The sequence below is a fragment of the Ochotona princeps genome, chromosome 6, assembly GCF_030435755.1.
Source record: "Ochotona princeps isolate mOchPri1 chromosome 6, mOchPri1.hap1, whole genome shotgun sequence".
NCBI lineage: Eukaryota > Metazoa > Chordata > Mammalia > Lagomorpha > Ochotonidae > Ochotona > Ochotona princeps.
The window spans coordinates 14836709-14859329 of NC_080837.1; the positions used below are offsets into that span (position 1 = coordinate 14836709).

At 49.2% G+C, this 22621-nt stretch overlaps 1 protein-coding gene across 8 annotated transcripts in view; it reads right to left on the bottom strand.

Moving 5' to 3' along the window:
- The window catches only part of IQCH (IQ motif containing H), a 187602-nt gene that overhangs the window by 28553 nt on the left and 136428 nt on the right, over positions 1-22621 (bottom strand). For 7 of the 8 annotated variants that reach the window (XM_058665635.1, XM_058665632.1, XM_058665630.1 and 4 more), the window contains one exon: positions 21513-21799. In XM_058665635.1, coding sequence (XP_058521618.1) covers positions 21513-21799 — 287 coding nt within the window. Of the gene's footprint in view, positions 1-21161; positions 21247-21512; positions 21800-22621 lie in introns of those variants that run through there. The other variant, XM_058665637.1, reaches the window with a different exon arrangement.

Below are 22621 nucleotides of genomic sequence, written 5' to 3' on the forward strand. Positions count from 1 at the left end.
TTAAGTTGTTTAGGTGGCGGGTTTGCCAAGACTTGTTTATAATAACTTACAATGACTAGCTTGACAGGTTAACTGATGAGATGTGAGAGTGAGAGAGAAACATCGCTGGAAGCAGAGCTGGAGCAGGCCAAAAGAAGTATTGAAGAACTGAAAGACACTATTAAAAGGCCAAATATGAGAGTTATGGGAGTTCCAGAAGGTGCAGAAAGAGCGGCTGGGTTTACAAATGTATTTAATGAAACAATAAGGGAAAATTTCCCTAATCTAGAGGAAGAATTGGGAAACAACAGCAGGAGGGGCACAGAACTCCCAACAGGCTTGAACAAAACCGGTCTTACCACGACACATGATCTTCAAGCTCTCTTCAATCAAACATAAGAAAAAGATCTTTAAAGCGCACATGAAAAAAATCAACTGAAATATAAAGGAATGCCAATTGAACTCACAGGAGATCTCTCACAGGAAACTCTACAGGTCAGAAGAGAATGGAGCGACATATTCTAGATTCTGAAAGAAAAAAATTGTCAGCCTAGGAAAATGTATCCAGCAAAACTTTCCTTTGTCTTTGAAAATGAAATAAAATTCTTCCACAGTAAAGACAAGTTAAAAGAGTACGTCTCTTCCAAACCTGCCCTACAAATGATACTTCAAGATGTTCTCTTGACAGAGAAAGGAATAGTACCCACCAAAACCAAAGACAAATGAGAAGAACATCCCAGTAAAATAACAACAGAAGACTAAATCAATGAACAATTGGATGCAAAAATGACAGAACCAAATAATCACCTATTTGTATTAACCCTGAATGTAAATAGCTTAAATTCATCAATCAAACATCATAGATTAGTAGACTGGATTAAAAAACAAAACCCATCTATTTGTTGCCTACAGGAGACACATTTCACCAACAAAGATCAGCGGAAACTATCTCATGGATTTTGATTTTTTTTTGTTGTTAATTTTATCTCTTCAAAACACCTCTTCTGATCAAATTCTTCACTGACTCATAGATCATACAGTAGCATCATTTTTTTCTAGAAGGTTCTTGATTTTCTTTTTCATTTCTTCAGTGACACATAAGTCATTCAGTAGCATGTTATTTAGCTTCATGGTATTGTTAATTTCTTTTTTTCTTCCTGCTGTTCATTTTGTTTTGTGGCTTTTAATTTAAGGGAATATATAACTGTAGTAACTGTGTAATGGAGACTATCATATCCAGATGTGAGGATACAATGCAGTATGCATCTCTACTTCCAGACAAAAATGGACTCCCAATGAAACTGTTTACTGTATCTTGACAATAGGATGCTGGACTCTCTGCCGTTGTCCATGCCCACAATGATGGACATATGACCGTGTATGAAGAACTACAGTAATGATATAGGGGAACTCAGTGAGGCAGGAGGGAGTTGGGGAGAGGATAATGGAAATCCCAGGGCTGTATGATGGAACTGTATCATAAAATGATAATAATAAAAAGAAGTAAAATAAAAAACAAATATATATATATATATATGTATATATGTATATATACATATATATAAAAATGGCTAGAATGCTCAAGAGATTTGGTTCAAGATCTTAAGAGCTTAAGTAAGAAAAAAAGAAAGGCTCCTCCTAGCACTGCCTGGGAAGGTCATGACAAGAGCGACTGTCCACCATTTGAACCTTGGATGAGGAGCCTAGGACACTGCTGATGATGGGCCAGTCTGCAATAGGATCCTGAGGGGCAATGGCCATCAGTGGCCTTCAATGACTTGATGTTGAAAGACTCCCGAAACAAGCAGGAGGAGGAGGAGGAGGACAGAGAGTTTGCAAGCAATGCTTTTAGCTCTGTAAAGGTCAAAGCATACTCAGCAAAGGCTAGATGAGAATAAAACAAGTGCAAGGCCCAATGCAGTAGCCTAGTGCCTAAAGTCTTCACCTTGCATAAACTGGGATCCCATATGGGCGTCAGTTCGTATCCCAGCTGCTCCACTTCCCTTCCAGCTCCCTGCTTATGGACTGGGAAAGCAGTGAGGGATGTCCCAAAGCCTTGGGACCCTGCACCTGTGTGGGTGACCTGGCAGAAGCTCCTGGCTTCGGATGGGCTCAGCTCCAGCTATTGCAGCCACTTGGGGAGTGAAGCAGCAGATCGAAGATCTTTCTTTCTGTATCTCCTTCTCTCTGTAAATCTGACTTTCCAATAAAAATAAACAAACCTTTAAAATAAGGCATAGAACAAGTGTTAATAGTCAAGGTCAATACTAGTGTAATTATAACTGCAATTGCCTCTGGACTTTCACGCAGTCCAGATCTGCTCTGTTTCATGAGGTAGCCACTAGCCGCTGTAAGCTACAGTGTGCTTGACATACAACTGATCCAAACTGAGATGTGTTGCTGATATCAAATCCATGGCAGGTTTCCAAGACAGAGGCTGTAAAAAAGCATGCCAGATATTCTATCAACAGGATTTTATACTTATTGCATGTCAAAATGGTAGCATTTTGTTATGTCGCATTTCATGAAAAATTTATAATTCTTTCTATTCAATATTGTGTGTGAAAACAGGGCTCCTAGAAGATTTGAAATAGGCCAGCATTGTGGTGCAGTGGATTAAGCTACTGCAGCATGCCGTATTAGGCTGCCAGCTTGAGACCCAGCTTGTATAACTTCCCTACCAAAGCGCCTGCCAAGGCAGTGGGAGATGGCCCAAGTGCTGTGGGCCTCCTGCCACTCCTGGGGGATGCTAGAATGGTGTTCCAGGCACTTGGCTTTAGCCGGGGCTTAAGGCTGGCTGTTAGAACCATTTTAGGAGTGAACCAGCAGATGAAAGATCATTCTCCCTGCTTCTTCTTTCTCTAATGCTCTACCTTTTAAATAATAAACAAGCAATTCTTAAAAAAAAAAAAAAAAAAGCAATGCCTGTAATGCATTTGTGGCTTGAGTTGTATTTCACTTGGATTGGCCACAAAGGTGTCCAGTGCAGCTTCCATCAAGCAGATGGAGCCCACGGGGTTGGGGAGGGACGAGATACAGTAGAGGTCGCTGCTCTCCCCAGCCCTGGCTGCCGTAGGGCTGGGCCCTGGAGGCTGGGCTCCTGGAAGCAGCACCGGAGGGGCCTGGGTGTGTGAGGACCAGGCACAGGCAGGGGCGGCAGAGGCAAGTTTGCTCAGCAGTGCTCTGGACTCAGGGTCCAAGCTGAACAGCTGAAGCTTCAGGGTGACGCGATAACAACCTGCTCCAGGTGTTGCAGACACAGGCAGGCTGCCTGCCACTGCCTCTTCTTGGTGACAGGTGCGATGGGTGGGTGGCAGAGCATGCGCTTATGGACAGATGTGCTCAGGCCCCGCGTTCGTCGGGGACATCAGTCATGGTGCCACAGCTGTGGGGACCCATAGGTGCTCGGCAGACTTGCCTCAAGGCTTTCTTATCTTCAGTTCACTTTTTTTAAAAAGATTTATTCATTTTATTACAGTCAGATACACACAGAGGAGGAGAGACAGAGAGGAAGATCTTCTGTCCGATGATTCACTCCCCACGTGAGCCGCAACGGGCCGATGCGCGCTGATCCGAAGCTGGGAACCTGGAACCTCTTCCGGGTCTCCCACGTGGGTGCAGTGTCCCAATGCATTGGGCCGTCCTCGACTGCTTTCCCAGGCCACAAGCAGGGAGCTGGATGGGAAGTGGAGCTGCCGGGATTAGAACCGGCGCCCATATGGGATCCCAGGGCTTTCAAGGCGAGGACTTTAGCCGCTAGGCCACGCCGCCGGGCCCAGTTCACTTTGTTTTAAAAGATGGATTTACTTCTTGAGAGTTCTTCCACGTGCTGGTTCACTCCCCAAGTGGATGCAGTGACAGGAGCTGGATTAGGCTGAAGCAAGAAGCCAGGAATTCCAACCAGGCCTCCCATGTGGGTTTTAATCACTTGGACCATTGTCTGCTACTTCTCCAGGGAAGTGGATTGGAAATGGAGCAGGTGGAATTCAAACCTGCAGTTCATTCAATACGGGTGTATCAAGCTGCAGTTTCGCCAACTGTGCCACAATGCTTGCCCCACTCTTGCTTTAGTTTTGTTTTCTTCTTCTTCTTCTTCTTTTTGCTTGTTTGTTTGCTTTTTTTCTTTTTGTATTTGAAGTGCTTGAGGTTCCAGACAAGGCCAGTGGTCTACTAATGGCCCAGTTTTGGAATCAGGGCTGGGGGCAAGCATTTGTGACCCACTGTGACCCATCTCGCTGGGGCCCCGGACTCTAGTGGCCAAAGGCCAGGCTGGGAGGACGCCTGGACATGGTGGAGTTGACCACCCATGGGAAGGTTTTTTTTTCTATTTCATTTTTTTAAAGATTTATTTATTTTTTTTTATTACAAAGTCAGATGTACAGAAAGGAGGAGAGACAGAGAGGAAGATCTTCCGTCCGATGATTCACTCCACAAGTGACTGCAATGGCCGGTGCTACGCCAACCTGGAGCCAGGAACCAGGAACCTCCTCCGGGTTTTCCACAAGGGTGCAGGATCCCAAAGCATTGGGCCATCCTCGACTGCTTTCCCAGGCCACAAGCAGGGAGCTGGATGGGAAGTGGAGCAGCTGGGATTAGAACCGGCGCCCATATGGGATCCCGGTGCATCCAAGGCAAGGACTTTAGCTGCTAGGCCACCTTGCCGGGCTCAGGATGGTTTTGTTGTTGTTTTTTTTTTTTTTTTAATATGAAGATTTATTTATTGGAAAGGCAGGTCTACACAAAGAGGAGGTACAGAGGGAAACAGCTTCCTTCTACTGGTTTACTCCTCATGTGCCTGACAACAGCCAGAGCCAAGCTGATCCAAAGCTAGAAGCCAGCAGCCAGGAACTTTCTCCAGGTCTCCTATGTGGGTGCAGGGTCCCAAGGCTTTGAGCCATCCTCGACTGCTTTCCCAGGCCACAAGCAGGGAGCTGGATGGGAAGTAGAGCAGCCGGGATATGAACCGGACCCATTTGTTATCCTGGCCCATGCAAGGTGAGGACTTTAGCCACTAGGCCACCGTGTGGGGCCCCAATGGGGACGTTTTAGAGGGAGATGCTGTGTGGTGGGGGCTAGGGTAGAGGGAGCACAGAGTTGACTCCAAGGGATGGCCGCAAGAATTCCCCTGCTCAGGCGTGGCACCTGCCTCCCAGGCTACCCTCCTCTGCAGCCCGTCCTGGCTGGGGTGTATGTGGAGTCTACTCCCTGCTGGGTGTGAGTGCAGAGTCACATGTGTGGCAGGACCCACGCCACTGCACCACCAGGTTCTGGGGACCTGCTGAGGGCTGAGGGGAGTTGGGAAGTGGTGGAAAGTCCACTGGATAAAGCATGCTCCAGATAAGGGGTCTCTGCTGAGTGACGTGCCAGGGGTGAGGTGGAGACCTCTGGCAGCTTGCTCCTTTGTCAGCTGGGCACTCAGCAGCACATGGTTGGCTGGCTTGGAGGGAAGGGCGAAGAAGGAGGCAGAGCTAGCCCCTGCTGGGGAGATATCTTCTCCTTCGCTGTTGTTTGCTGGGCCAAGGGCTTGACACTCCCCAGGCTCGGGGAGAGGTGAGACCCTAGGTTGCAGGGAGAGAGGGGAGGAGGAAAGGTAGTGATGGTGGCTCGAGGTAATGGGACTGGACTGTGGTCCCCTTGGGATTGAGAATACATTGTCGTCTACGGTCATACCATCCTGAACGTGCCCGATCTCGTCTGATCTCGGAAGCTAATCAGGGTCGGGCCTGGTTAGTACTTGGATGGGAGAATACATTGTCCCCTGTCCTCCTGCCCTTGTGTCTTAAACCACTTCCTCTCCATTCCCCCATGCTGTTTCCTGTTGCCTGGCAGGACTGAGGGCAAGAATCCCTGGGGTTCTTGTGAGAGACCCCACAGCCTGGCATGCCCCCTCTGTTGTCCTGGCTTGGAGACCTTGCAGCCCCCAAATCTGCTTCTGGCCCCAGTGTCTATTCCACATTTGATGGTTGGGTGCAGAGCCGGGGTGGGTGGAAAAGCTGGAGATGGAACCCCTGTACAGGCAGGAGCTGTCCCCTTGTCTGCCTCCCTTAGCCCAAGGCACCCTGGCCTGGCCTGTTTCCAAAGCAATTCTCTGTGGTGAGGACAGGGCACAGCTGGCCCCACGAAGTCCTCCCTGTTAGACCCAGAGGTGGTTTGTTTCTCCAGAAGATGTTACCTTGCTTGGGGGTGGAGACGGGTGGGGGTCAGGGGCGCTATGGGAAGGAGTTCCAGGTTGGGGAAAAAGGAAATGACCACTTACACGGGAGCCCCCAGACCCACCGGACCCCACTCAACCACCATACATTCCCCCAAGGGCACAAGGTCACCAACACCCACCAAAGGGAGCTCACGGGTACTGCTGACCAATCAGGAACCTGGACATGAGCTGCACAGACGTGCACCTGCCAACCCTGTTTTCAACCTGTTAAGCACTTTCGTCTTTAGCCTGAGAAGTAAGCACTGGCTGCCTTTATTACACCATCCAAAGTCACTGGCAGGTACTGAGGTGACACTTCTTTGTCCCTCTTGGATCCGTCGAATCACCAGACAGCAGTGAGCTCCTCCTTGTGTAAGCAACACAGCCGATCCTTACGCCCAAAGGGGCTGGCGCGCCGCACTGCAAGAAGTTTTACTGAAGAAAACAAGAGTGTGATTCTGATAGAGCTGTTTGATGAAACTCGGCGGACGGGGCAGAGGCAGGCAGCGGACTCTTGGCATGTTGCCACCTAGTGGCGGCTTCTGGGAAAGCCCGGGCTCCTGCTCAGGCAGGCGCAGGGTCAGCAGTGACTCAGTCTTGGAGGCTTCCCGTTCTGCCTCCACTAACACTGCGTGTCCTTTTAGACATGACTTCTGTCACAGCGACACGAGGCTATCTCTGGGTGCCTGGAGCACCTGTTCTCTGTGTCATCCGCACTGCACAGTGCTTGGCTTGGTTCTCTGGAGAATAGGGGACCAGAGTGGGAAAAAAACTGAACCCTGGCACCAGGCAGTCCATGGTTTCCAGAGGCCTCCAAAAAGAATTCCGGGGGCGGGGGCACTGGGACACAGCTGCTGGCTTCCCAATACGAAAGCCCACAAATAAAAATACATATTTTTAGTATATGTGCTGCCGAAGTGGGCACTAAAAATACACATTTTTGAAGTACCCGGCAAGTACAACACAGCTTAGCTGGTCAAGTCTAGGTTATGTTCCTGGCAGTGCCTTTCAGTGTGTGAGACTGGGCTGTCGGCTGTCCTCGCAGACGTCGGATGAGTCCACCACTCCCACCTCCTAACTTCCCAGGTGAGGACCCTGACTCCAAGCGATCCATTCAAGCCCTGCTGTGAGGGGAGAAGCTGGGCTTGGAGCTGGCGGCCCCCTGACTCTGCACCCAGCTTTGGCTCACACGCCCAGCCCCAGCATGCGTGAGACCCATTTTTGCTTATGGTGCCAGTGACTTCTCTGTGACTTTGGGAATTCTTCCAGGGTGAATAGAAACTAATGTTCAAAATGAGGTGGGAACTCGAAATGAAACATTGTGAAATTCATCATCAGCCTTGTTTATATTTTTTACTTGGGTCAAAAAAAAAAAAAAAAAGACAAATCTTTTAATACACTCCTGCGGCTCCACTGCCCTTCCCAGGGTCCTGCTGGCTGCCTTGGTGAATTTATGACCCTTCCTGTGAGCGCTCAAGACGGATGACACAGCCAATGTGATTCATCCTCGGTGGCACAGAGTGGAATCCTCGTTTTTTTTTTTTTTGTCTCTTTAAGTATTTCCATAGCGTTGGTTGTTATGTGCGTGTGTGCTTAAGATTTATTTATTTTTATTGGAAAGGTAGATTTATAGAGAAGGAGAGACAGAGAAAAAGATTTTCCATCTGCTGGTTCACTTCCCAGATGGCCAAAATGGCCAGAGCTGAGCCAATACAAAGCCAGGAGCCAGGAGCCTCTTCCGGGTCTTCCACACAGGTGCGGGGTCCCAAAGCTTTGGGCCGTCCTCGACTGCTTTCTCAGGCCACAAGCAGGGAGCTGGATGGGAAGTGGAGCTGCCGGGATTAGAACCAGCGCCTATATGGGATCCCGGTGCATCCAAGGCGAGGACTTTAGCTGCTAGGCCACGCTGCACAGGGCCCATCATGACCAAATCTTGAAAACATCACATCAAGGGAAAGAAAATCAGCGGGCTCCTCTTTGTACGAACTGCCCGGAGTTAAGGGAACCTGTAGAGGCAGCAGCAAGGGCTTCTGTGGCTGGGGGAAGGAAGGGTGGGGAGTGACTGCTCATGGGTAAGGGTGCTCTTTTGGGAGAAGGATTTGTGTGGTATTCAGCGATGGCGATGAGTGTACAGTTCTGCAGATACACGACCAGCCGGGTGTTGAGATGCCTTGTCCTGTGTCACACTGCCTGGGTTTGAGTCCCAGCTTTGGTGCTGGACCCAGCTTCCTGCTAACACTGACCCCCAGCAGGAGGCAGTATTGGCTCAGGTGGTCGGGTTTCCAACACCTGTGTGGGAGACCTGGCTGGAGTGGCTGACTCGCAGTTTCAGCCTCGGAGATGTGAACTGAGTTCCCAGCCAGCCCATTGCCAACTGTTGCAGGGAACTTGGGGAACGAACCAGGGGATGGATTAATCTTTCTGTCTTCTGTCCATCTTTATCTGTCTCCCAGACACCTTCTTAAAAAGAGTGTCTTTCATGGACTGCAGTGTCTCAATGCGTCTCTCTCTCACACCCTCCACGGTAGGACGGGCACCCAAGCAATGTGCCCAGTCACCTGTCTGAATCGGACTGAGTGTGTCAGTAAGCTTACAAAGGAGGCCAGTTCTCAGCTGCCTCCCAGACTGCTTTCTGAGTGTAGCGCCGGCATTCCTCAAGCTAACCCTGCAGAAGCACAGCCTGGCATGGTCGATGAGACTAGCAGACAGTCCAAAATCAGTGCGTTGTCCAAGAGGTGCCGTGTTGTTTTTCTCAAAGGCAGTCTGCTCCCTCCTCACCATGACAGGCTTCCACTCTACACTCGGCCTGGGCACTGAATGGGCTTGGGTGGGGTCAAATTTGGAACTGAAGTGGCACTGTTCAGGGATGTGGGCACATGTGTGCATGGAGCAAACGTCTTCTACCCTCTCCTACCCTCCCTGTTGCTCATCTCAGGGTCCTGCATACTTCTCCACCTGCCTGCTGCAGTTTGGGGCTCCCCCATGGGGCGGGAGGGACCCTTCCTCATCCCTATCACATTAATCCAAGAAATCCCAACCAATCAGGAGAGGCCTGCGAGTTGAGTCCTGGCAACGATGTTTGTCCCAATGAAGCTGAGGATCCCATAAGCGGGGGTTTATCATGGTGGAGACTTTTGGGTTCAGTTATCTCACCGATCTGCAGCAGTCTGCATTTTTGCTGTTGTGGCCCATGGACCCTGGCATTGGAAATATTTAGCACATGGCCAAGCTAAGGGGACATCTTTGATGGCAGAGGTGTTTAGAAAGCCGCCTGCTCGGTTGCACATGGAGCTGGTTGTAGGAGGGAGATGGGACCGGGGAAAGAAGTTAAACCCAGGCCTGTTTGGGGCTGCTACTGTGGTCCTCCCTTACACTGTCCCAGTCATAGCTTGCAATGTAAGTGTTCACTCTCCCATTCGTACAGAGTGGAGGCAGCAAGCTCCCCAGCTAGGAGGTGAGGCTGAGACCGCATCCGCACATCTACAGAGCCCGGGCTTTCTCTGCTGTGCTCAGCCATGCCCATTGCCCCCCAGCCTGATGAAAGCGGGGAGCCCCGTGAGCTCCAGCAGGTGCCAGGGAGTCCAGCGGCTAGAGCCCGGCTCTGATTTACTGTGGGAATCTGGGCAAGGCACTGAGCATCCTTCATGTGTCACCTGTCCATGATCTCTTTGTAAGGGCATTCTGAGGTGCTGCAGTACATGTGCTATGTCAAAACAAAGAAATACTCTCCTTCTGCTTGGAACAGGAACCAAGGCTGCCATCGCAAGCAGTACACTCCTGTGGTGCGCCTGGTGGAAATGGACAGCCAGAAGGTTAAGGGCCCTGGGGTGGGGGGTGGGGAATCCAGCTGCTGAACTGCTGATGATAAACTGCTTTGGATTTTCCAAGAGTTGGCCTTGGCCAGCCCTGGCTCACCTGGCGCACAGGCGAGGCCCAGCGACACCTGCCACAGGTGGCTGACCACAGAGCTCCCTGTCACACCACCTACCTCCAGCTAATGAAAGAAACTCTTCCAAAGTTCAACATCTGATTTCTTAACACGTTGGGGCTTTTTGCAGAACACACTACAAGGCTTAAGCCAAGGAGCCCAAGTCATTGTCAGTTTCTGGTTTCAGCTCTCCCTTTCTCATTGTGTCTTTGAGGCAATTTGTAGAAAACAATCAGGACATTACTTTATCCATCGACAAACTCTAAAAAGTCTACGTGTAACACACATGAATGCTTTCCTGCAAATTTGAGCCAGTGTAGTCTTCGGTGTACCACAAATCTTTCATATAAAAAGGTTAATAATGTTATGTCTTTTTTCTTTTTTTTAAAGATTTATTATTATTGGAAAGCTGGATATACAGAGAGGAGGAGAGACAGAGAGGAAGATCTTCCGTCCAATGATTCATTCCCCAAGTGAGCCGCAACGGGCCGATGCGCGCTGATCCGAAGCCGGGAACCTGGAACCTCTTCCGGGTCTCCTACACGGGTGCAGGGTCTCAAAGCTTTGGGCCGTCCTCGACTGCTTTCCCAGGCCACAAGCAGGGAGCTGGATGGGAAGTGGAGCTGCCGGGATTAGACCCGGCGCCCATATGGGATCCCAGGGCTTTCAAGGCGAGGACTTTAGCCGCTAGGCCACGCCGCCGGGTCCAATAATGTTATGTCTTTTAAAGTCTATTTTTATTTCTTTAAAAGACAGAGAGAATGTTTCATCCACTAGTTCACTGCCCACATGCCTGCAAAGCCGAGGATGGGCCAGGTCCAAACCAGGCGCCAGGAATGCCATCTGAGTCACTACTATGCTCTGCCTTCTGCTGCGTCCTGAGGATCCAGCAGGAAGGCGGGCTGGAAGTGGAGCCAAGACTCTGGCATGGGGTGTGGGTGTTCCATGCAGTGGTACATTTTATTTAAAGATCTACTGATATCTTCATTTGAAAGGCAAAGGTACAGAAACAGAGGGAGAGACAGACAGACTTCCACCTGCTAGTTTACATCCCAAATGCCATCACAGCCTGGCCGAAGCCAGGAGCCACGAGTTTCATCTGGGTCTCCCATGCTGATGACAGGAATACAAGCACTTGGGCCATCTTGCGTTGCTTTCTCCTAGGCCACTAACTGGAAGCTGGATGAGAAGTGAAGCAGCTAGGACTCAAATCAGTGCCCACAGGAGATGCTGGTATTGCAAACGGCAGTTCAGTCTGCTAAGGCACAACCCCAGCCCCCGACAGCAGTAGTTCAGCTTGCTGTGCTGCAGCTCCCACCCGATATGGTGTCATCTCATTGAAAAATATTTTTAGACTGAGTCTTTCTGGTGATATCTCCTTGTTTTGGAAAAGCCCGTGGCTGTCTTGTCCAGGGAGGGGTTACAGGGGAACACAACTGCCAACATTAGGGAACCCCAAGTTTGATGTGAATTTTGTTTATTTGGTGTTGTGATTTTTAAAAATTTTAAATAGTTTTCCAGATTTTTTTTAAAAAAAAGACTTTATTTATTTATTTTAAAGATTTATTCATTTTATTACAGCCAGATATACAGAGAGGAGGAGAGACAGAGAGGAAGATCTTCCATCCGATGATTCACTCCCCAAGTGAGCCGCAACGGGCCAATGCGTGCTGATCCGAAGCTGGGAACCTGGAACCTCTTCCGGGTCTCCCACGTGGGTGCAGGGTCCCAATGCATTGGGCCGTCCTCAACTGCTTTCCCAGGCCACAAGCAGGGAGCTGGATGGGAAGTGGAGCTGCTGGGATTAGACCCGGCACCCATATGGGATCCCGGGGCTTTCAAGGCGAGGACTTTAGCCGCTAGGCCACGCCGCCGGGCCCAGATTTATTTATGTTTGAAAGGCAAAATTACACAATGAGAGAGAGAGAGAGAGTTCTTGCATCCGCTGGTTCATTCTCCAAATGGCCACAATGGTCAGAGCTGAGCCAAATTGAAGCCAGGAACCAGGAGCTTCTTCCAAGTCTCGCATATAAGTGCCGTGCCCAAGGGTTTGAACCATCCTCTGTGTTTTGCCTGACCATTAGCAGGGAGCAGGAGCAGAAATGGAGCAGCCAAGACTCAAACTGGCACCCATATGGGATTCCGGCTCTGCAGGTGGAAGCTTAGCCCACCATGCTCCTGGTCCCTGGCTTTGTACTTTGTATTGGCCCTTCTGATGGTTGGCTCCTTATCATGTAAATTTGTGTAGACACCTGAGAGGGTTCAAAATCAATAATCCCGGCCGTGGGGTTTCTGAGGAATGTGGTGTGACAGGGCTAGGCTGGATGCTTGCATTTCATTCACTGAGTGATGAGGGCTTGGAACGATGAAGGACCTAGCGGAGTCTTGATGCTTAAGAAAGTAAAATATCTGCTTAAGGGAATATACGTACTGTTAAAACAGTTCTATTTATGCAAAAGATTCATGTAACTTTATAAAGGGTTCCAGGGATTTTTAAGGCTTTTAAGTGCTGTGCTAGACTGTACTAGCAACAGATGTTCAACGACGTGTTTAAGTTTTTGTTTTACTGAAAAAGCAATGGATTGTCTGGCATTTTCTTTTAAAAATAAGAAGTCATGCCCAAACCACCGCATTTGAAAGCTAACTCAAAACCATTACTTCTAAACAACACAGATGTATGCTTTTTTAAAAATAACAGAAAGGCATTTAAAAACATGAATCTGGTGGTTGTGAGGCTGGGAGGTTTTCTCTGAAATATTCCCCCTTCAGAAGCCCGGTCTTTCGTGTCACTTCTTGTGGTTTTGCTATGAAGACAGATGGTGTCAGTAATTGCCTATATATTTAATTAAGTTAAGAAGCTACATGGTAAGGTTTTGGCCAAACAAAACAGAACAAGACGAACTTGCGAGTGGCGGGCGGGGAGCAGACATTGGGGGAGACGCTAGAGCTCCCTAAGCCTGCGTTTTCGTATCCGTGTGGGCGTTCAGAATTGAATTTCCCCAGTTTAATGATAATGAACAAAGGCGAGTATTTTGGAAGCAGAAATCGGGGTTTCTGTTCTCTCCCAGTTTTGACCAAGCAGGCGAGGGGTGATTTGATCTATTGTCCGACATCGCCTTTGACTTTGACCTGCGGCCTTCAGGGGTTATTCCAAACAGCTCTGACTGTCATAGCTGTGTGTGTGTGTGTGTGTGTGTGAGAGAGAGAGAGAGAGAGAGAGAGAGAGAGAGAGAGAGAGAGAGAGAGAGATCTTGCCTGGGCTTTCGCATAGAGCAGGCTAACCATTGTGAAATAATTATGAGAATGATGCCGCAGCGACGTGTAAGCAGCAAGTGGCCTGGCGAAGCAACTTGGCGGTTCTCGCCCTGTTTCCCATGCTTCTGTCCCCGGATCCACCTCCTGGCTCAGTGGCAATATGGCGCTCCCAGCTGTGGTGGCGTGTGGAGGCTGCGCAGTTAATCTCTTAACGCTTAAACATGGCTACTCCGATGCGGATCCCATCCCATTCCGCTCCGTCATTAACGTTTAATGATTACCTTATGTGCTGAGCACAAGTGCTGAGATATATTTAAAAAAAAAGAAAAAAAGGAGCTGCGTTTTCCAGTTTGAAGCTGTTCAACTTGATTCGACAAACATATTGAGGCGATGCAAGAGCTGCGGAACATTTCTGGGGTGATGGTGGCGAAGGAGGGAGAATTTCAAAGTGAGCCATGCCGCGAGGGGAGAAGCACATGCAGGTGGCCACACAGGCCACGGATGAGCTGGGTGACCATGAACGCCTCAGCATGGCCTCGGTTTCCTGGCCGATCGTCAGGGCCAATCATCTCCGCTTTCCAGGGTCTGAGGATTGGGTTACTACCAAGGAGAATGGGTAGCAACTGTCTGGTGCGTGATGCAAATTTAGCATGTCGTTATGTTCTCGTGGATATTAATATTCTGGCTATTAATATTGTAGCTCAATAGCTCTGAGGGACTAGAAGAGGAAGAGGCAGTGGAAGGGGTAGAGACAAGTCCGTTAAAGTGTACGCTAAGCACAATTGTGTGGAACTCATACAAGTTAGCAGCCAGATGAATAGTCTAATTTAAAAATTGGGCAAAGAACCCAACCGTCTGTTTTTTCACCCAAGAGGATGTCCACATGACCAACAGGTAGACAAAAGATCCTGGTCATCACCGATGACCAGGGAAGTGTACATCAAAGCCACAATGAGGCATCACTGAACATGATTGGGATAACCCACAGCTGTGCTTCGGACATGGCGTGGCCCCCAGAGGTTCACGGGCAAGGAGCTTGGCCCCCAGTGTGGTGCGAGTTTCTAAGAGGTGGTGTCCAGGGGACAGTCATGAGGTCCGGGCTTGGGGCAGGGAGGCTGTTTGTGAATGGATTCCCCTTGACCTCCGAGAGGGCACAGGTGGATTCTGCAAAGAGCGAGAACTTCCTTCCAGTGCACCTGACCACTCCCCGCTGCTTGCCACTCTACGTGGTCTCTCCTATAAGTCTCCTGAGCCTGGGGTGGCATCCTCCGTCCTCCATGAGGCCCTCACCAGCACTGGACCCAAGGTCAGGCCCTTAACCTCCAGAACTGGGAGCTGGATGGGAAGCGGGGCTGCCGGGATTAGAATCGGTGCCTAGATGGGATCCTGGTGTGTTCAAGGCGAGGACTTTAGCTACTACGATATCACGCCAGGCCTGAGGACTAGAACTTTTAATTCAATTTTTCCACAGACTTTTAAAAGTACCCTTATACATATCCAAACAAATAAGCAAAATCAAGCTCTCAGAGAGAAACCTGTGCCTGTGTTCATGGTGCATTGTTTGCAACAAGCACAAGTGAGAATTACTCAGATGTCTGGGAAAGAATGGTTGAAGGGGTTGTGAGGTGTGTGTGTGTGAACACTCAAGACTGATTCTTCCCTAAAAAGAGGGAAGTCATTTGTGATAACATGCAAGAACTTGGAGGACGTCGTGATATGTGACTACACAGAAAGAGTTTCCTTATGCCTGTGACTTTGCACACATGTGGAATCTGAAAGAGCCAAATGTTACACACAGGTTAATCCTCAGCCCCCTCATGCCATCATCCCATGTAGGCACTGATTTGTGTCTCAGTTGCTCCACTTCCCATCCAGCTCCCTGCTTGTGGCCTGGGAAAGCAGTCGGGGACGGCCCAAAGCCTTGGGATACTGTACCTGCCTGGGAGATCCATAAGCAGCTCCTGGCTCCTGGCTTAGCTCTGGCTGTTGTGGCCACTTGGGGAGTGGACCAGCCAATGGAAGATCTTTGTGTCTGTCTTTTCAGTAAAATAAAAAAATCTTCAAGAAAGGGAGAGAGAACAAACCTCCTTGTACTAATGCACTTCCCAAATGCCCACAGTGGCTGGGGATAGGCCAGGCTAAAGCCAGGGGCACGATCCAGATCTTCCACATAGGCAACAGGGTCTCGACTGTTTGACCCATTGCTTCCGCCTCCCAGGGTGCACGTTAGCAGGAAGCAGGAGTCAGGATCAGCGCCAGCAGACTGGGCTGGGACATGGACATGTTGCACCTGTACTTTAACTGCTAGGCCAGACATCTACCCCAGAAAGGACAATTTTGCAAGGAATAATTTATTATGCAAAAAATCTCGATCAGGGCCTTTACTATGGCTCAACCAGCTGATCCCACACCCCGTGCCATTGGATTTCATGTGCACTCTAGTTGTTGTCTTGGCTGCTCCAACTCTTATCCAACTCCCTGATTATGTTCTGGAAAGCAGCAGAGGATGAACCAAGACCTTGGGACCCTGCACACAGATGGGAGACCCCGGAATAAGCTCCTGGCTCATGGCTTCAGATCTGCTCAACTCCAGCCACTGTGATCATTTAGGGAGTGAATAACAGGATGGAATAAAATCTTTCTGTGTCTCTACCTTTCAAATAAAAAAAAAAATCTTAAAAAAAATTGAAACCATAGGTGGCAGCTGGAAGTAGGAAAAGGGCTTTTGGCATTGTGATGCTCTCGGGCAAGTGAGAGTCCCTTCTTGCAGCCTCAGCCGGAAGCCTTACCCCTCCTTGCAGCCTTGGGTTCTGCCCAGACTACCTCCTGAAGAGTGTGGGAGGCAGTGTGAGAGCCCAGATTTCTGCTGCCCAAGCAAAGTTTCTGGTGAAAAGCCCTCAAAGTGAAGAAAGAGAGAGAGAGAGAAAGAGAGAGAGAGGCGGTCTGGCGTTGCCTGGAAGGGAGTGAAGGCCACCATGAGGACGGGGAACATACGAAGAAGGCACAGGCAGGCAATGACTGGAGCCAGCCTTCATGCAAGCAGATCAACCCAAGCGCTCCATCTTCCTGAATACTGAGGTTCGCGATGGATGGGGCCAGAACAGACACCAGGGCAGTCGTGTGCAGGTGCCTATGCTGTACCACACAGGTGGCCACCTGTCGGTCATTCTCACCATGCGGTTGGGCCTCGTACTCCCGATGCAATCATCGTCCTGATGATCACTAGTGGATTACTGGTTTCTCTTGTGGACTCAACATGTGGACCCTCTAAAGGGACAGAGCTTTAGCTTTAATGTGGCATGATCCTTTGGGATCTATTTCCCCTTTGCTAGGTACTAACTCGTAATTAACCATATGCTTATTACAGCATTTAAAAACGCTGAGTAATGGGCACTTCTGTTTATACTCAAGGCCTATTAAATTTTAATTTAGATCTACACTGTTAACCTTCTTGTTTATAAATAAAACACCTTCCCCAAAGAGACAAAAAAAGTGCATCTTGTTGAATTCCTTTGGTGAACTACTTGTATGTGTTGAAGGCAGAGAGAGGGAGAGCTTGCAAATAACTCTCCTGGAGGGGGGATTTGGAGAGAAGCATTCATTCATTCATTTAATAAATATTTATTGAGCATCTATTACATGCTAGGTGCTGGGTATCCTGAAACGGACAAGAATGAATTCTGATATTGCTGCAGATCTTGGCTGTTCCATCCCCCTGAAAGAAATGCCTTCGTTTTTTGATGCTTATGTAAATCACCCTGCGATGACGAGAGTGCTCAGTGACTTTGAAAAATGTTGCTAATTCAATTCCAATTCCACTCGCAGTTTGAGAACCTGCTGAGGGCTCCTGTGACAGTGTTCCACGTGGTTGTGCCGTTTGATTTAGTGAGACTGTGCCTTCAGTCTGCACAGCCTCTCAGAACACTCTCCGAGAAGGGCAGGGATTCACTACCTGCTCCTGGGAAAAACGAAGGCCTAATGGCTCAGAGAGGCCAAGTGCATGAGCCATCACATGGACCAGTGAGAAGACAGGGCCCAGAACCCATGACTGTGACAATGCAAATATTTTCATATCTATTTCCACCCCACCTTATTCTATACTGAAGTTCTCCAAATAGAGAAATTCTTAGGAATAGTTTTCAGAATACGTGGGATATGATGCTCTGGTGTTGTCAGTATCTCCATTACTTTAAAAAAAAGTATTTATTTGAAAAGCACAGTTACAGAAATAGAGAGAGGCAGTGGGTGGAATGGAGTAGAGAAAGAGAATCTTTCAATCACCAGTTCACTCTAAATGGCCACCACAGCCGCAGGTGGGCTAGCTCAAAGCCAGCGGGGTCTGGAGCGCCATCCTAGTCTCCTACATGGATGCAGGGACCCAAGTCCTTGGGCCATCTTCTGCTACTTTCCCAGGTGCATTCGCAGGGAATTGGATTGAAAGCAGAACTGCCAGGACTCGAACTGACACCCATATGGGATGCTGGTGGGGTGGCATTAGAAGCAATGCTCTAACCTCTTGGGGCACTGTGCTATTTCAAGGGGTCTCCATTCATTGTCTTCACAATTTGTACTTTGTGATAAGCCTCACTTCACTTTGTCACTACCTGTGCTTCGAGAAATGTTCTGTACTAGTCAGCCACAGTGTTTTTTCAGCCATGTCCTTTCTCTTAAACTTTGGATTTAGGGGTGAGTGTTATAGCACAATTCAAAAGCTTTTGAGTCTGACGTAGCCCCATTTGTTTGGCTTTGCTTTTTTGGGGGGGGTATCGTCCAAGGGGTCGTGCCCTACACCAATGTCTGGAAGTGTTTCCTCTAATTTTTCTTCTGGTAACTTTCTTGTCTCAGGTGTTAAATTTGGGTATTTGATCCATTTTGAGTTGACTTCTGTACGTGGTGTGAGGTGTGGCTCAGTTTCATGCTCGCACGTCTCATGCTCCCCTCTCTCCATTCCTCCAGGCCTAACCTCTGCTCCTTTAGTTCCCAAACGACCCTGTGTTCTACCCGATGTCCTCAGTTGCAAAACCTTATGTTTCCCAAACTATTCTTCCTCTCTGCAATCCAGAACCCCAGGATGTCCCACGTCCTTATCTGGAGCTGACTCACAGCTCGTGTGTGTGTGTGTGTGTGTGTGTGCGCACGCTGTCCTTGATTCTCTGCACTGTCACCTGTTCCGTCTTTTCTGGGCTCCCCCGGCTCTTGAACACCTCCTGTTCCCCCATGGGAAGTGGGACCCATAGGGGAGAATCTGAGAAGGGGTGACTCTGAGTTCTGCCCTCCATGTCCATGGCAAGACGCGTGCGAGTGTGATGGCGTGAAAGTGCTTTGTCAAATGATGAATTTAGGAGGATCCTAGGATTATAATGATCACCTGTATTTACTTTCATTGATATTTCAGCAACGCAGGGAGCTCAGAGGACAAGCCAATGGCCACTTTCCTTCATCTTGGTTTCCTATTGCTGGTGTCACAGATGCTTATAACTCGCCAGTTTCCAACTGCACATGTGCCTCCAGTCATGGTTCTGGATGTCGGGGTCTCCCTGGGAGAATACCACAATATGGGCAGAGTCCCTGGCTTGCTGGACTTCCGAGGCCACCTGCGTTCAGTGGTGCGTGTTCCCCTTCCTTCTTTTGCAAGGCACCAGTGGAGCACACTAACTCACCATGGTTCTCTTGCCTCCCTCTTCGAGACTTGATGCTTTGGGTCCACCTGGGATAATTCGAGGTGATTTTTTAGAAAAGATTTATTCATTTTTATTGCAAAGGGCAAATTCACAGAGAGAAGATTTTCCATCTGCTAGTTCACTCTCCAAATGACCAAAACTGCCAGAATTGAGCTGATCTGAAGCCAGGAACTAGAAGCTTCCTCCAGGTCTCCCCTGTGAGTGCAGGGGCCCAACAACCTGAGCTATCTTCTACTGCTTTCCCAGGGACATTAACAAGGGAGCTGGATCAGAAGTGGAGCAACCTGGCCTCGAACCGGCACTCCTATGGATGCCGTCATCTCAGGTGGCAGCTTTACTCTCCATGCCACAACACTGGCCCCTTGTACCTTCTCAGAGGCATTAACAGGAAGCTGGATCATAAGTGGAGCAGCCAGGACTTGAACTGAAGCTGATGTGAAATGCCAGCCTTGCAGGCAACAGTTTAACTCACAGCACCACAGCATCAGCCATTGGACTATTTTATTTACAAAGTTTTGAATGAGCTTATTCAGCAAATAAGTACTATGAAGATGGCCTTGAAAGAAATAACTATTGGAACTGAAAGTTTCTCCAGAAGTCAAGTAAGCCAGCCTTCTAACTATGCAGCTGAGAAAACAGAGGGAAGAAGGGGGAAAATCAGAGTTCCCACCATAACACCAGAGCTAGGTTTGGCCACCTGACACTTCTATGTCGTGAAGCACATCACAGATAGACTGAAAACACACTGGACGGGGTTTGGTGTCCACATTCAAGACGTGGGACGGTGCAGTATCACACACAGATGTGGCAGGCAAAGGGGATGACAAGAGCCGTTGGGAGATAGATTTAACATCAAGCAAATAAATCAACGGATCAAAGAAGCGAGTATGTTGGGGCTTAAGCCTCAGTGTGCTCGCTGTTGAAGAAGGTGCAGACATCCTCCGTAATCCCCCACGGAAACCAAGAGCTGCAGGTGCGGCAAGCTCCCTACCTGGTGTTGCCTGGAACCTACGCAACCCTTCACAGAGTTTAGGCCAACTCTGGCTTATTCCTGCTACTGCCTGGTGTGGTGTGGATGCTGTGGCTATGGTAGTGACGCTCTGTTGCTACAGAAGAATGACACGGAAATGGACACAGCCTGGACACAGTCCATGCAGACGTATTTCTCTGGCATAGTTCCCACCCATAACTGGCTGAACCCATGAATGAAGACCTCACGGATATGGAGGGTTTAATGTTCTTCACCTATTTATCCTACCATTATGTAAGCAGTGAACGATTTTATTTTTAAATGCTTATTTATTTTCAATGACTTGAAAGGCAGAGAGAGAAAGAGAGATCCTTCATCCACTGGTTCACTCACCCAGTACCTGCAACAGCTGGGGCCGGGCCAGGCTGAAGCCAGGAGACCAGGACATGGGTGGCCGTGGTTCAACACTCAGACTATCTCTTGCTGTCTCCCAGGATGCATTAGCAAGGAGCTGTGTCACAAGGAGAGTTGCTGGAACTTGAACCACACATTTCCAATCTGGGATGCGGGTGTCCCAAGAAAGCGGATTTCCTCACTACTCCACAATGCTCACCTGGTGACTTTCTGAGTGTTCCTCAGGTTGTCTTTTGCCCTCTGGGTGTGCAGGCTTGGGAACAGAATGCGACACCCATGGGGGAGTCCAGGAAGGTCAAAGGAAAATGTGAAACACTGGAAATGGCCCCAGATGTCAGTTGTCACATGGAAACTGCTCTTGGGGGTGATCTGGGGCTCCACGGAAGAGAAAAGGGCCAGACACAAAACAACTGCAGGACATGGCTGACGCTCCGTGGCCGGAGGCCCAGGAGGGAGGAAGGACTCTTTAGACAGAGGTCAGGGACAGTCGAACGTTTTTGAAAAGGGGTCCCAGGGAATAGAAGGGGATGTACGCATTATAAGTTGGAGGAGTGGAGGAAGCAAAGCAAAAAAGGTTTAAAAAGTATTTATCTGGAATATTCTACGTCACAGTCCATGTGCAGAACAAGAATCTTTCTCCTAAGTGTCACACTGAATAAACAAAGGCCGATTGTGAGATAGTCCTATACAGAATAGCCCACTACAGAGAACGCATCTAAACACGTGCCTCACGTGTTGTCCCAGGGTACAACCGAGTACAGCGGACATGCAAAGACATGGAAGGAGGTCAACACTCCCAAATAAGACCTTAGCTTCCGCCGGTCCCCTGGGAGGAAGAGGCTGGGTGTGACGAAAAGGATACAGCAGCTGGGTTGGCACCACTTAGCTTAGGTTGGGTCGGGTACAGAGAGGCCCGGCAGATCCATTCTGTTTCCATTTAGACCCTCTTATGTTTATAATCACATACACGTTTCTTAAAGCAGAAAATACAGACAGCTGGTCCCAAACACACCTTCACTGCTGCATGGATTTGGGGGTGGGGCACCTGGAGTTGTTAAAGCCTGGAGTGTTTTCACTAGACGTCTGACTCACCTGCTGCTCCAAGGTGCTTGGGTCGATGAAAGTCACCAGGTCTATGGAGAAGTAGCCAACCACGTCTCTGGTTTTACACGCATTTCCAATTTGGAGGCACAAAGAACAGAGAACTTGGGGATCCACGGAGGCCTGCGGCATGGTGGTGCCCGAGGAGACGAAGGGGCTTTCGGCGTGCAGCTGGTCCCCCGTGGACAACACCCGCACTTCCCCGCCCGGCTCTATCAGCAGGTCCACGGTCAGGTTGGTGACGTTGTCCGCGGGCGGGAAGGCCTCGATCACGCCCCCTGGTGGGAGAAGCAGGGAGCAGCAGTGAAAAGGAAAGGCTCGCCAGGACCCAGCTCCTTTCAGAGCATGGGGAAGAGCCCAGGGCTGTGCAGAGCCCAGGCCCGTGGCTTCTGTGTTCTGGGCTGGGGAAACCCAGCGTTAGCGGCATAAACTGTCTGGACTTCTTTTCCTTCATCTGTGAAATGCGTGTAACGAACGCTGGCTGCACAGATTCTTGGGAATCTGTTTTCCAAAGTGACTGGAGGGTTCATCATGGTTTGGCGTTGAGAACCAAGCTCCAGGAATGGTAGCATTGATTGTGATCATGACTGTGAATACGAGTGACCATCAAGTCCATGTGCACGGCTTAATCGACAGTAGATCCAAAAGGTTTTGGTCCAATTCCTCCGGGGGAGTTAACTCCCCATGGTTTAGGGGGTATATCTTGGGGACTAGCAGGTTCCTTCTAGTCAATGTCATTTTTTTTTTGAAGGTTTGATGGGTTTGGGTGTTTATCAGTCTAGAGCACACTGCCCGCAATGTGGCAGCCAGAGGACCCCTGTGCAGGGCCAGCTGTAAGATGCTTTTCAAAATACAGGGCCAACCACAGTGAGGATTCACATCACCCCAGTTAGAATGGCTGTTATCCCCAAACCCAAACATTACAAGTGCCAGGGAAGATGTGGGGGAGGAAGGACAGCCTATTCCACTGTCGGCGGGGCCTGTGGACTAGTGCAGTCATTGTGGAAGGCAGCATGGAGATTCCACAGAGATGTGAAAATAGATCGTCCGTCTGACCCAGCCAAAGGAAATGAAACCAGCATATGAGGAAGTTACCTGTG